This window comes from Myotis brandtii, unplaced genomic scaffold (assembly GCF_000412655.1).
Source record: "Myotis brandtii unplaced genomic scaffold, ASM41265v1 scaffold32, whole genome shotgun sequence".
Classification (NCBI taxonomy): Eukaryota; Metazoa; Chordata; class Mammalia; order Chiroptera; family Vespertilionidae; genus Myotis; species Myotis brandtii.
The window spans coordinates 8,423,775-8,437,151 of NW_005362269.1; the positions used below are offsets into that span (position 1 = coordinate 8,423,775).

General features: G+C 42.2%; 1 protein-coding gene across 3 annotated transcripts in view; it reads left to right on the forward strand.

The window, feature by feature from the left end:
• TTC1 (tetratricopeptide repeat domain 1) overlaps positions 1 to 13,071 on the forward strand; it is a 34,367-nt gene extending 21,296 nt beyond the window's left edge. For all 3 annotated transcript variants that reach the window (XM_005870558.2, XM_005870556.2, XM_005870557.2), the window contains exons 5-8: positions 1,922 to 1,958; positions 3,855 to 4,003; positions 6,949 to 7,003; positions 12,127 to 13,071. In XM_005870558.2, coding sequence (XP_005870620.1) covers positions 1,922 to 1,958; positions 3,855 to 4,003; positions 6,949 to 7,003; positions 12,127 to 12,260 — 375 coding nt within the window. In that variant the 3' untranslated portion in view covers positions 12,261 to 13,071. The remainder of the gene's footprint in view (positions 1 to 1,921; positions 1,959 to 3,854; positions 4,004 to 6,948; positions 7,004 to 12,126) is intronic.
• Positions 13,072 to 13,377: the final 306 nt, after the last annotated feature.

A 13,377-nucleotide genomic window follows, 5' to 3' on the forward strand; every position in this document is an offset into this window, starting at 1 on the left:
TGGGTTCACTGCTTTAAGAAGAATTTCTGAAAGGCAAGTTTGCAGGCTCAGCATCCCTGACTGAATGCGCCCGGCCAAGCTTTACATTTTATGTCTGGAGAGAGAAAAGGCAGACAGTTGAGGGCAGAGTGTCAGGTCTGTGCCTGCCTCCACAAGAGAGACAGAGCCCTAAAAGAGCAGATTAAGTTTTTTAAAACTACATTCCTTATATATTATGTACTTTGACTTATATATATATATATATATAGACTAATAGAAGTTATGGAAGGGTGATAAAGAAGTTCTGATTTTTTTCCACATGCCCCACTTTGCAGATTTTCACTCTAAGCAGCAGGCAACACCTGGGTCCCCTGAGCTGTTAGCAGACTCAGCCTGAAGCAGAGGATTCTGCAGTAAAAAGCCACTGTTCCTGATCCGCAAAGGCGTCAACTGTTCCTAAGACGCACTGCAGCTTAATAAGGCTTACTTAGGGGCACAAAGAATACCATCACAGCAGATGTGCACGTCAGTTGTAAAGAGCCACTCCTTTTCAGAACTTTAAGATATGAAATTGTGAGTCCTGGATTTATAGAAAGCTAATATATTGGGGAAATACTGACTTATACAAAGTTACACAGATTTCTTTACTACAAGACTTCTTTGAACTTTTAATATGTGAATTGCTGTGAACATTGGAAGAGATATAATGCATTGTTTTCCAGATGACTCTGGAACCTTCTGTGTTTATTGTGGGTAAAAGGCACCTGACAAAAAATTGACTGTTTTATCCCTAGCTGGTTTAGCTCAATGGATAGAGCATCGGCTTGAGAACTTAGGGGTTCCGCATTCGATTCTGGTCACGGGCACATGCCCAGATTGTGGGCTCGATCCCCAGTAGGGGGCATGCAGGAGGCAACTGATCAATGATTCTCTCTCATCGATGTTTCTATCTCTCTCTCCCTTCTCCCTTCCTCTCCGAAATCAATAAAAATATATATATTTTTAAAAATTGACCGTTTTAACCTTTTTAAAGCATACAGTTTAGTTCCATTAAATACATTGATAAATGTTATGCAACTATCACCATCTGGTACCAGAACTTTTTCATGACCCAAGAAGGACACCCTGCACCCATTCAGCCTTCACTCCCCATCCTGGAACTGTTTTTAATTAAATCCTAAAATTCAATTTGGTAGACATTGCTCTAAAATAGTCTACAAAATATTTAGTATTTGCTACAGTAGCTATTACAGAATTGTTGAACATTTATTTGAACTAACATTTCTGTAATATTATAGAATACTAATTGGGGGAAATAGACATTTTAGAACTGGGGAGTTAAACAGCAGGTTGGTGTCAGAGCTGGAACAAGAGTCAGGTTCATTCGACATTGGTCTTCTGTCCGCTGTGCCATGCTTCTCGATTCAGCATCTCAATCAGTGAGGGGTCTCATTTGGTAGGTTGTCGTGTATCTTTGTTTCATCAGTGGATACGTTGAGGTTTTAACTGAGACTGCATGACTGTGTTATTGTAGAACATACCATTTGTATACTTTCTAGAAGATCCCACTTTGGGTCAGCTAGCCAAAGAAGAGGGTTATTAATTCAGTTATCCATATTTTAGTCATTGCCCTGTTTATTGATCACAAAGTTTTCTCAGTATTAGCATTTTGACATAAAGCATTGTGCAAATCAAATAGATCCATGACAACAGTCTTTAAGATATTTAGGAAGAAGCTACTTGAATTTTTTGTTAGCAGAAGACTTTCAAGTCACCATATTTGAACTTTAGTTTGGAAGTAAGTTGCATGTTTTTGTGTGCTTTCTTTGAAGAGCATTCTGCATCCCCATAAGCAATTATTAATGATCAGCTTTTTCATTGAGCCTTTGGACCATTAAGACAGAACCAGGGTGACATGTATTAATGTTATATTTCCTTTTAGGACAAGAAAGAGATGGCCATCAGTGACTGCAGCAAAGGTACAACTTTTTGGTCTTGTTACCTGTTAACATTAAGAGCCTCACCTCAGCTAGACCAGCAGAGAGAGAGGCTCTGGGTCGGGTGTGCACCTGTACCTTGCCCCCTTCCTCTGAGGCCTTTAAAGAAGCAGCTTTGTGGTTTAGCCCTTCTCGGCGGTATTATGTTGTAGTCACCGTAGTGTAAGTGTGCTCTTGAATGGATAGTTGAGTCCGTTTATCTTGGCTTATAAATAAATACATGAAGAAAAATTCAGAGCTACCTTGGCAGCAGAATCTGCTGGAACAGAATTTACGTCCTATAGTGTCCAAATTACTTTACTTTGAAATTGAAACAGAAGATCTTAGCTGCTATCAGGGCATCTGGATCTGTGTGTTTGGAGGCTGGGGGAGTAAGGGGCAGTTTCTGTTGGGAATTGGTACTCTTCAGATGTAATAATTCTTCTAAACCTACTTGCCATCATTTTAATTACCCTTTCAGGTTCCACACACTGAATCAAGACTTTGCCACTTTTTATCTGAGTTCTATCAGGTTCTTTCCATCCCACCAACTTAGAGACACCTAGACTTAGGATCACTATTGTTTTGTTTTCAAAAAATTTTTGATGGGCGTTTTTCTTACCTTTCTAACCAGCTTGGTATGGAGAACATAAAAAATCACTTTCCCTTGCATCTTACTACTCATGGGGTTTACTAGCTAATTATTACTCTTCGTAATTTGTATTTTTGTTTGTTTTCCTCTCTTTAGATAATAATTTCTTTGAGAAAACCATAGGGTTAGAAAGAACCTTATGCTGTCTAGTCCAACTCTCATAGTAAGCATGAGTTCTCTCTTCTGGTTTTTTTTTTTTTTCTTTACATTAATTCATCATCCTCTCTACTGGGGCTTTCTTTTCTTTGTATTTTGTATTTCTTTTTAGTATCTGAATTAAACTATGCTACATTAGAATGTAGCTAACTACTTCTGATCTATTACTGTCTTGGGCTGGAACTAATTCTGAATGTAGTTTTGTTTGGAAGAAGGAATTTAACCTTAATCTGAGTGTGATATGTGGCTTTGAAAAATTTAAATTAGGAACAAACTGCTGATTTTCAGAGTTCCTTTCTCTGTAACCAAATGATGAGAAAATGCCTTGTAAGCTTGGTTAGCAGGGTATACACTGGACAACAGTCATTTCCAGCTGCGGTCCAAAGAGGAGGAGCCATGTCAGGAAAATGAGAGGAAGGGGAAGACAGTGTTTTCCAGATTTGTGTTTGGATTTGGTTAAACCAATATCCATGAGAAATAATATTTTGTGACACATGAGAATTATATGAAGGTCGAATCTCAGCGTCAGTAAGTAAAGGTTTATGGGAACATTCCAGCCTTGTTTGCTCAGGCACTGTCTGGTTGCTTCATGCTACAATAGCAGAGTTGAGTAGTTGTGACAGACTGTCTGTCCTGCAAAGCCTGAAATCTTTAGTCTTGCCCTTTCCAGAAAAAGCTTGCTGGCCCCAGGTATAGCCTTGGACAAATGGCTCTTCCTTTCCAGTGGTTCTCAACCTTCCTAATGCCGCGACCCTTTAATACAGTTCCTCATGTTGTGGTGACCCCCAACCATAAAATTATTTTCGTTGCTACTTCATAACTGTAATTTTGCTACTGTTATGAATCGTAATGTAAATATCTGATATGCTCTATGTGTTTTCCGATGGTCGCGACCCACAGGTTGAGAACCGCTGCTTTAGACCCTGAATGATGGTTGATTAACCAGTTAATTGCCACATGTCCAAAACAGAAACCATCCTGCTTGTGTCTATAGACTCTTATGCCGTACAAAGGGTTAAGAAACTTGATATGGCCGAGTATGTATAGGCCCTTTTCCTTCATGGTAACAATGACCCCTTCTCCTTTTACAGCCATTCAGCTAAACCCCAGTTACATCAGGGCCCTGCTGAGGAGAGCGGAGCTATATGAGAGCACCGACAAGCTTGATGAAGCCCTGGAAGACTACAAGTCCATTCTAGAAAAAGACCCATCAGTGCACCAAGCCAGGGAAGCTTGTATGGTAAACCTCATTCTTTTCTTCTTTTCCTTGTGTTGCTACTCAGTGAGTCTTAAAACATCCTTGGGACACAACCGCATTCCGTTTCTATACTTTTGAGGAGCCTATCACAATATATGGGCAACAGAACTTGAAAGTGGTAGCCAGAGACTCACCATTAACCATTTAAACTCCATTCTCAGTGTGTTACCTATATAAACCTTTCGTCTCTAGGGCAGACAGAAATCTTACTTCATTGTTGGACTAGGACAGTCTTGTGCACTGTAGTACAGTTCAGACCAAAGTGAGGCTTGGTGTTGTAGGTAAGGAATGTCTGGTTTCCTGTCATCCTTTTTCTTATTCAGTCACCAAGTTTCTACTTATTGTCATAGGCCTAACACATTTGCAATTGAACAGATCCTAAACCAGTGGTTCTCAACCTTACTAATGCTGCGACCCTTTAATACAGTTCCTCATGTTGTGGTGACCCCCAACCATAAAATTATTTTCGTTGCTACTTCATAACTGTAATTTTGCTACTGTTATGAATCATAATGTAAATATCTGATATGCAGGATGTATTTTCATTGTTACAAATTGAACATAATTAAAGCATAGTGATTAATCACAAAAACAATATGTAATTATATATGTGTTTTCCGATGGTCTTAGGCGACCCCTGTGAAAGGGTCGTTCGACCCCCAAAGGGGTCCTGACCCACAGGTTGAGAACCGCTATCCTAAACTAACCTTCTTGTCTTTCTTAAAATGACTTCTAATCTTACCCCCGACACTGCATTCCTTTTGCTTCTAGATGTTATAATTTTTTTAAAATATATTTTTATTGATTTCAGAGAGGAAGGGAGAGAGAGAGAAACATCAATGGTGAGAAAGAATCATTGATCGGCTGCCTTCTGCATGACCCACACTGGGGATCGAGCCCGCAGGTTTCCTGACCAGGAATCAAACCGTGACTTCCTGGTTCATAGGTCAACACTCAATCACTGAGCCATGCCAGCTGGGCTAGATGTTATAATATTTTCATGTCAGTTGTAAATTAGCTAAATGTTACTGCTTCCCCACTTTAAAAATAACTTCAGGTTTGTACTTTACCTTTAAAACCACTCTGTGATTGTCCCTAATGCATAGAGTAGCATATATTCTAAAGGATGTACTACTGAATTGGATGTGCATATGTTATTACCCCATAATAATGGTGTTCAAATCAATTTGAGAAACCTGGTTTTAACTAAACAGCTCTCTTCACTGCCACCCTCTGCAGAGAGCCGTTCGGGTGGAGAGCCTGTCTTGAGCCCCACCTGGGAGAGCATGGGCCAGCAGACAGGAGGTGGGGATCTACAGACATGTTTTGTTTGAGCCAGCTTTTTGTTTCTTTTTTTAATTGAGGCCACTTGTCAACATTGAAAAATGGGAAGATTTGACTAGATAAAAATCAAAGCATACTCTTCTTGAAAATAAATAGGAAGGCCTGGCCAGTGTGGCTCAGTGGTTGAGTGTCGACCTATGAACCAGGAGGTCATAGTTCCATTCCCTGTCAGGGCACATGCCTGGGGTGTGGGCTCGATCCCCAGTGGGGGGCGTGCAGGAGGCAGCCAATCATTGATTCTCTCTCATCATTGATGTTTCTATCTCTCCCTTTCCCTTCCTCTCTGAAATCAATAAAAATATATTTTTAAAAAATTGGAAGATGTGGACATACAGGGTTCTTCTTGAACTCCTGCATGCACCATCTGGCTAGAGCTCTCCCATCCCACTGCTGGCCACACTGCTCCATACTGCCTTCTGCCGATTCCTTCACTTGTTTCTATTTCCTGTCTGCCCTGCTCTGCAGGATTTCTCACTTATCTCTTGGAACGATTATTCTACCGAGCAAACCTGAGAAGTGTTGACTGATCTTTTCGCATTAATATCCTAGGTGGTTTGCTCTGTTTTTATACATACTTCCTTCCATAATAACAGATCTCTTATTTATCTAGAAATGGAGTAATGGGAGACAGCCTGGTTTGGATAATTAAAATACATAAGCAATTTGAAACCAGTTTTAATCCTTTATTTGACTTTTAACATATCTCTGAATGGTGGTAAGATCAACTAACTTTGACATGATGAAACGGAATACTTAAAACCTTGGCCAAATTCTTGGTAGCCTTTATCCTTGTCATATTAGTTTTAAGCCTTCTGTGAAAGGAAGCCTTTTATGCTAGTTTTTATATGTATAAATAATTTATTTTAATTCTTATAATAGAGTTATTACTGGAATCCCAGAGTACTTGGGGCCAATTACAGAGCTAAAAGGGACCAGAGGCGACTCTAATCTAGATCAGTGGTTCTCAGTTAGGAATGATCTGGTTCCCAGGGACGTTTGGCAGTGTCTGGAGACATTGTCATGACTGGAATGGTACTATTGACGTCTTAAGTGGGTAGAGACCAGGGTTGCTCTCAACATCCTACAGTGCACAAGACAACCCCCATAACAAAGAATGTCTTGGTCCAAAATGCCAATAGTGCCAAGGTTGAAAAACATCCATTATCGATCCGATTCTTTCTCAGTAAATTAGATTCTTTAAAGAAAGGACTTCAAGGTAAAAAATATATAAAGGAGCAAAAATATTTAAAATATCACCCATAATCCCACCACCTAAGTATACATACCATTGTAAAATTCTGGTAGGTATCCTTTCAGACATTTTTTTGTGTATATATTTGGTCACATCTTTATTGAGGTTTTCCTTGGGCCACTGTTGCCAAGAACTGGACATAGAGCAGTGAACCAAACAAAACTCCTATCTTCGTGTGGCTCACCCACAAACAAAGACTTGCTTTTTTATTTAATATCACATATCTTCACTTTACCTTATCTCACATTCACATTTGTTTTTAATGTTTCTCAAATTCAAAATAAAGCTGAGGGATTTTTTACCAATCCCGGTTTCTCCTCTTTTCCCTCAGAGATTACCTAAGCAAATTGAAGAACGAAATGAAAGACTGAAGGAAGAGATGTTAGGTAAGTTTGCTTCCCTTATTTCTCTTGACCATAAGGATCTGGGAAGTGTGGGTCCCAGGGACAGCACCACAGTTTGAAACAACCTCTGGGCCTTTAATTTCAGTTCCGTGGGGCTAGTGAGCTCTTAGCTGTTTTCACTCCAGGAGGAGCACTGTGGTTTACAGAGGGTGTCAGCTTTTCAAAACCCAAACTGCTGTTTATTTTTCTTGAAAATTTCCCTGCCTATAAGAATGCAAACACAGTTCCCAACCTGGGATACCACCAACCTGTATTTCAGATCATTAGTGTCATGAAAACAGTTGAGTTTCTTCACTGAGTAAACAGCTTAAGGCTTTAAATTCATTAGGATGCAGTCACTACCAGCCAGTACCATGGCAGAATCGAGGGAATTTGTTTTGAAAATGCAGTGAGTCTCTGAGGAAATGTACGTGAGAAGACGGGGATTAGGAGTAAATGGGGACGTGGGGAAAAGGCTGTGAGTGGAGGGTAGGGCAAATAGATTCTTTTGATCCATGTTTTAGTTAGTTCTCTTGTTTGCCAGATTTATAGTTGGAATCAGAGAAGCCCTCTCATGAACAGTCTGCCCAGCATATTCTGCTTATAACCTGATGTTTCCCTACTCAAGATCGAGTATAGGATCTTCCTTACGAATATTTTCTAAATCTGTCACATGACTTATATTTAATATAATGCAGTCACATGTGCCTAAAGGAAAAATCTTTTATAATAAATTGAGCCTGGCCTTTTATGAGCTGTAAGTGTTGGGATCCAGAGAATGAGAACAAATTTCCCCACGGTTCACTCTGACAGGAGAGCTGATTGAGAAGAGCCCATTAGCCTAGGCCAGTGGTCGGCAAACTGCGGCTTGGCAAACCGTGGCTCGAAAGCCACATGCGGCTCTTTGGCCCCTTGAGTGTGGCTCTTCCACAAAATACCGACTTCTGCACATGGGCCATGAAGTTTCAATCGCACTGTACGTGCATGCCCGCACGTAGTCAACAGAGCCAAATATCAACAGTACAACGATTGAAATTTCTTTTGAGAGCCAAATTTTTTAAACTTAAACTATATAAGTAGGTACATTGTTATTAACTTAATTAGGGTACTCCTAAGGCTTAGGAAGAGCCACACTCAAGGGGCCAAAGAGCCGCATGTGGCTCGAGAGCTGCAGTTTGCCAACCATGGGCTAGGCGATCCACAGCCCTCCGGCCCTGCTGGCTGGACGCAGGCTCCAGGGAGAGCTGCTTCAGACTGGCAGTTTCTAGAGCCTTCCCCTGTTTCTCCCCAAAAGGCTTTCTCTAATTTACTTATTTAATTAAACTTTACACGTTTGAGCAGAAAAATTATTTTGGAGATACTCTTTTGTCAAAAAAGAGCGTTTCTCTCCTAACAGTGATGCTTTATTTTAGCCAAAAAAAACACAAGTAAGTGCATTTAGTTGAGCTAGACTTCCTGCTGAAAGAGATGGCTTTATGGATGACCACAGTGGATATGGGAAAGGCAACTAGGCAGTGCTCTCCAGGCTTTGTGCAAAACCGTGAAGGAATGAGTGCAAACTGAGCCTGATTGTGTCGTCAGTGGCAGCTGGGATCAAAACTTCCATCTGTCCCCGTCACTGTAAATTCTAATGAACCCTATCTTTATGGCTTTGGATTTTACTTATATTGTTCCCTCCATCTGAAATATTCAAGTTGAATTAATTCCTTCAGTTGCTTCGATAATGAAATCTCCCATCCGACTTAAACAATTTAAGTTGCTTGGTAAGTAATAACTGGTTTGTTGTTACACATGAATAGTATTAATAGCTGGACTCTTTTTTCTTAATGAATATAAGGGTCATGAACAAAGTATTGCTTGTGGGTGTTACCTGCCATCGGGGAGTGTGGAGGAGAGAAATCACTCTGCATGGACTCAGCCCCACAAGAGCTTTCTGGGTGTTCTCCCCTCCTTGTCACGGGTGGCGTGGCTGTGGTCCGTGTGCCGTGAGAGCCTTGGAGGGTGGTCATTCTGAGTGCAAAATAATGTCACTTTCTTAGAAGGGGAGCAAGCTTTTTCCATGGACTTGGCATGATTTTTTGTGCGAGTTTCTGTGGGAATGATAGCTTCTGCTGGAGCACTGGTAGTTAAAGATTTTAAAAACTGCTTGGTGTAGGAAGTTATGTGGTTATTGAACAAAATGAGCTTTTATTCAGGTTTTTCTTTTCTCTCTATAACTTGACTTTCTTTTGTTAGAAAGAAGACTTATATACCCCCCTCCTTAGGGGGAAAAATCCTGATTGAAATTCGGGATGGGTAACACATACTCTTCCCTCCCTTCCTAGCCTGTCATTTATAAATGTCATCAGAACAGGAGTGGGGACCCAGGTGGCCTCAGCCCCAGTGCCACAGTCCTTGCTGAGCACAGGATGATCCGATTGGCTTCATATTTGAGGAAAGTGGTCACAACGGGAGTGTTTGCTTTTGTCCTTTTCTCTGGAAAGATTAACCTCATGGCCACGAAAGCCAGGGAATCTGAGGTTTGAAGGATCTCAGGCATGTGGTCAGTGATGTGATGACGTGGAAATAGGTGTCCTGGACAGAGCTCCCCAAAGTCAGGCTGAGTGATGGTGCCAGATTTGCTACAGGGGGAATAGGGAAACCTAATTGATTACTGCCCGGATGGCGGGGTGGGGGTGGAATTTGGCCACCAATGAAAAGTGTGGCACAAACAGGCGAATGAGCCTGTCTTAGGCACAAGGAAGCTGCTTTTTGTCTGAGTGTCCAACCTGACTCTTAAACAGCAGGAAAATTCATGTGTGTGATTGTGCATCTCTTTAGGAGGATGATCGTTACTGAAGGTGCTTCTCTGCCATCATCTTAAACAGCAAAAGGTGAACTTTTCAGATGCTAGAAACTTGTTGGTCCAACCAGAAAGTTTTTCGCTGTTCCCTTAGGTTCGACTGGCTCCCTCTGATTTCTGAGTTGCTATACCCAACATCGTAGACATTCAGATGTTTGGTCAGTGAATAAATGGCCTCTTTCCCACAATGTGGCACTGCCTTTCTGTCAGCCCCCTCCAGGCTCTCCTCTTCTGGTCACAGCACTAACAACCCCAAAAGCTCAGTACTTAACCATCAGTGGCCTTCCCTATGACACAAGAACCATAGACGCTGGGCCTGGCTTGTGGGAACCTAAACCTGATGCCATGCACCCTCCCCCCTCCCTTTCTGCCCATTGGACACACTGCTCACTCCTGCCTACCTGGGGAGAGGCCTGCAGTGAACCCTCCACCCAGGTAGTGGCTCTGGACAGGGGTTCCTCCAAATGAAATTGCCCTCTTGGGACTCTCAAAATGCATGCTCACTCGCTGTGTCAGAGGAGCCACAGATTATGCCAGCAGGGACATTTTATTGGGCTTCTTAAAATACTCATTTCCTCCCTCTCCTCAACGCCAAGACAGACTGCCAAAGTTCTGGGTGACACTTTCCTGAAGATGCCCCATCTTGTCTCTGCTTGGTGTGGTCCCCCATCCCTGCATTCCTCTACCAAGACCATGCTCTGTGCTACCCCCTGTGTGCAGGGACAAGTTCTACACCAGTGATGCTCCTTAAAGAGAAGCACTGAGCATGCGTTCCAGGTTTATGTTTGGGAAGCCTGCCTGGAGAATGGTTGCCCTGCGTTCCTGGAGCTTTCTCAGAATGTGGTGAGCTTCAGAGGGATAAATCTTAGAATGAAACCAAAAGTTCTTTCCATGAGTTATTAGTACAGGCCTGGACATTTGAAGGGCAGACATCTTCATGTTCTTTACCTGGGCTTTACTTCAAGATGGGAGGCCTCAGAGGGACAAAGCTGCTAACAGGGATAAGGTGGGAGGACCCTGTACCTCTGGTGATTGGGGTTTCTTTCCCTTTTACCCCCATTCTCATCTCCATTGGAAGCAGACCTGCAAGAAAAATTAAGAACAGTTTTAGAAAGGATTGAAACTGCTTTCTCACTCATCCTAGCCAATATTTTCCAAAACACTCCTGGTTTCAAATATTCCATCCCTTTGCCCCATAAATCCCTAAGAATCTCTCAAATGTTCTAGAAACTCCCTCAACTATTGACATACAAGCTCCATGACTTCCTTGTATATAGAATCAGCATAAAATCCCTTGGTTACACCATGTGTCTCAGTTCTGGCTTTAGGACAGGAAGTCGCCGGTAGTTAAAGCCTGAAACTTGGGGAGAGAAGGCTGGACTATTGAGGTTGACAGGCTTGTGCAAATGAACGAGATCACCCCTTCCCCGAGAGTGATGAGTTTGGTGTGGAAGTTGAGGCTTTATGTAGAAAAGTAGGAGGCTCTTGAATTTGAAATCAGGTTCAGTAGAAATCTGCTAAGTGGAATTAGACTCAGCAGGTGGCTGCTGCTGTTTCTTAGAGAACAGACATGGAGAGGCCTGTGTCCCACCGCCAGGCAGTGGGGATTGGCAGGGTGCCCTTGTTTACCCTGGAGCAGCAGGTGATTCGGCCACCACTCACCCCAGAGTCTATGACAGCGGTTCTCAACCTGAAGGTCCGGACCCCTTTGGGGGTCGAACGACCCTTTCACAGGGGTCGCCTAAGACCATTGGAAAACACATATATAATTACATATTGTTTTTGTGATTAATCACTATGCTTTAATTATGTTCAATTGGTAACAATGAAAATACATCCTGCATATCAGATATTTACATTACGATTCATAACAGTAGCAAAATTACAGTTATGAAGTAGCAACGAAAATAATTTTATGGTTGGGGGTCACCACAACATGAGGAACTGTATTAAAGGGTCGCGGCATTAGGAAGGTTGAGAACCACTGGTCTGTGTCCTTTGGTAGGTCTGGCCAGTTTGGACAGGAAGTTTTGCTCTCCCAGGAGCCAGCTGGGTTCCCTCCCGCTCATGTACACACAGGTTCCAGGGTGGATGGCATCGAAGTAACTGCACTCCAGAGGGGGAGTTGGGGACTGAGGCCTCCTCATTTAAAAGCAGGAGTTTCTGTTACTACCAAGAGATGCTCTTTATATTTTGTAATCGGATAGTAAGGCAAGCTCAATGGGGGTCTTCCTGCTTCCGTTCATTCCCCATATTTATTTGCGTTTTTGCTTTTACATTGCAGGTAAACTAAAAGATCTTGGGAACTTGGTTCTCCGACCTTTTGGACTCTCCACAGAAAATTTCCAGATCAAACAGGATTCCTCTACTGGCTCCTACTCCATCAATTTTGTTCAAAACCCAAATAATAACAGATAACAGAGATAACAGTAACTTTTAAAGCTGGCTAGGAAATTGTATGCTGCTTGCTGGTAGCAAGGGGAAAGGCCCTGCCAATGTTTACGTTCTAAAAGCATCTTATCTCAAAGGCCATCCAGTAGAGCCCAGTGCACCCTTCCTTGTGTTTTGTGATCAGGGTGAAATGTACGTCCTGATGTAATGAACCTAATCTGATTTCCATTTTAAGTTGGTGTCTGTGCAGCTCTTGTCCCTGGTTCTGGCTGTCCTTTGTTTTGTCCAGGAGGAGCCTATTAAGGCTGACCTCCTGAGCCATACAAACATACAAGCCCAGACGCCAGCTCTCCTGGACCCAGCAAACCTGCTGGTCAGAGACTGCCCAGACATGACTGATGGGGTCCTGCCTACTGCCCCCTCTCCCAATCACACGCACTGCCCAGGCTGCCAGGCATGGGCTCCCGATTTCCTCTGTGGTAATAAATGCTTTCTGTGACAGTCTGAGCCTGTGAATTTTGTCCCCATGACAGCTGAAGCAGAAGGCTTCTCTGGCTCTGGGAGCAGTGTTCAGGCAATGTCATTGTTACTGGACTCCACAGATTTGCCCGAAGTCTTAGTTACCACCTTGAGGATGACCTTGAAAGAGTTGACCATTCTACCCTGTACTTGACTTCAGAAACCACCTCAAGCTTTGGCCCTCCCCAGGTTTCCAGATATTATGAAATCATTTTTTTTTTTTTTGACCAAGCATCTCTTATTTTCAACTTAAAATAGCTTCATTCAGGAATGGTGATATGTGAATCCCAGAATAAAATATTCTTTTAGACTACGTGAACCCAGAGGTTTCAAAGGTAGGTGTTTATTTGGGTTTTTTTTATTCATTAGTTGATGCTGGTGAAAAGCTTCCAGTTTTACTGGTTTGTGACAAAGGCAGTGCCATGTTTCATCTCAGAAATGAAGTACATGCATAACTTAAGTGACATGTTAAGGATTGTGCTGGTTCTTTGATCTCTTCTCAAAGCCCTTTAGGCTGTTGCTTTGTGGATAGTGGAATTATGCGCAGTATTGACTTTTATTTGCTAAGCTTATCTCCCAGATTGAAAAGAAATTCTCCACAGAATTTACTAGGGGAGAGGAAGAA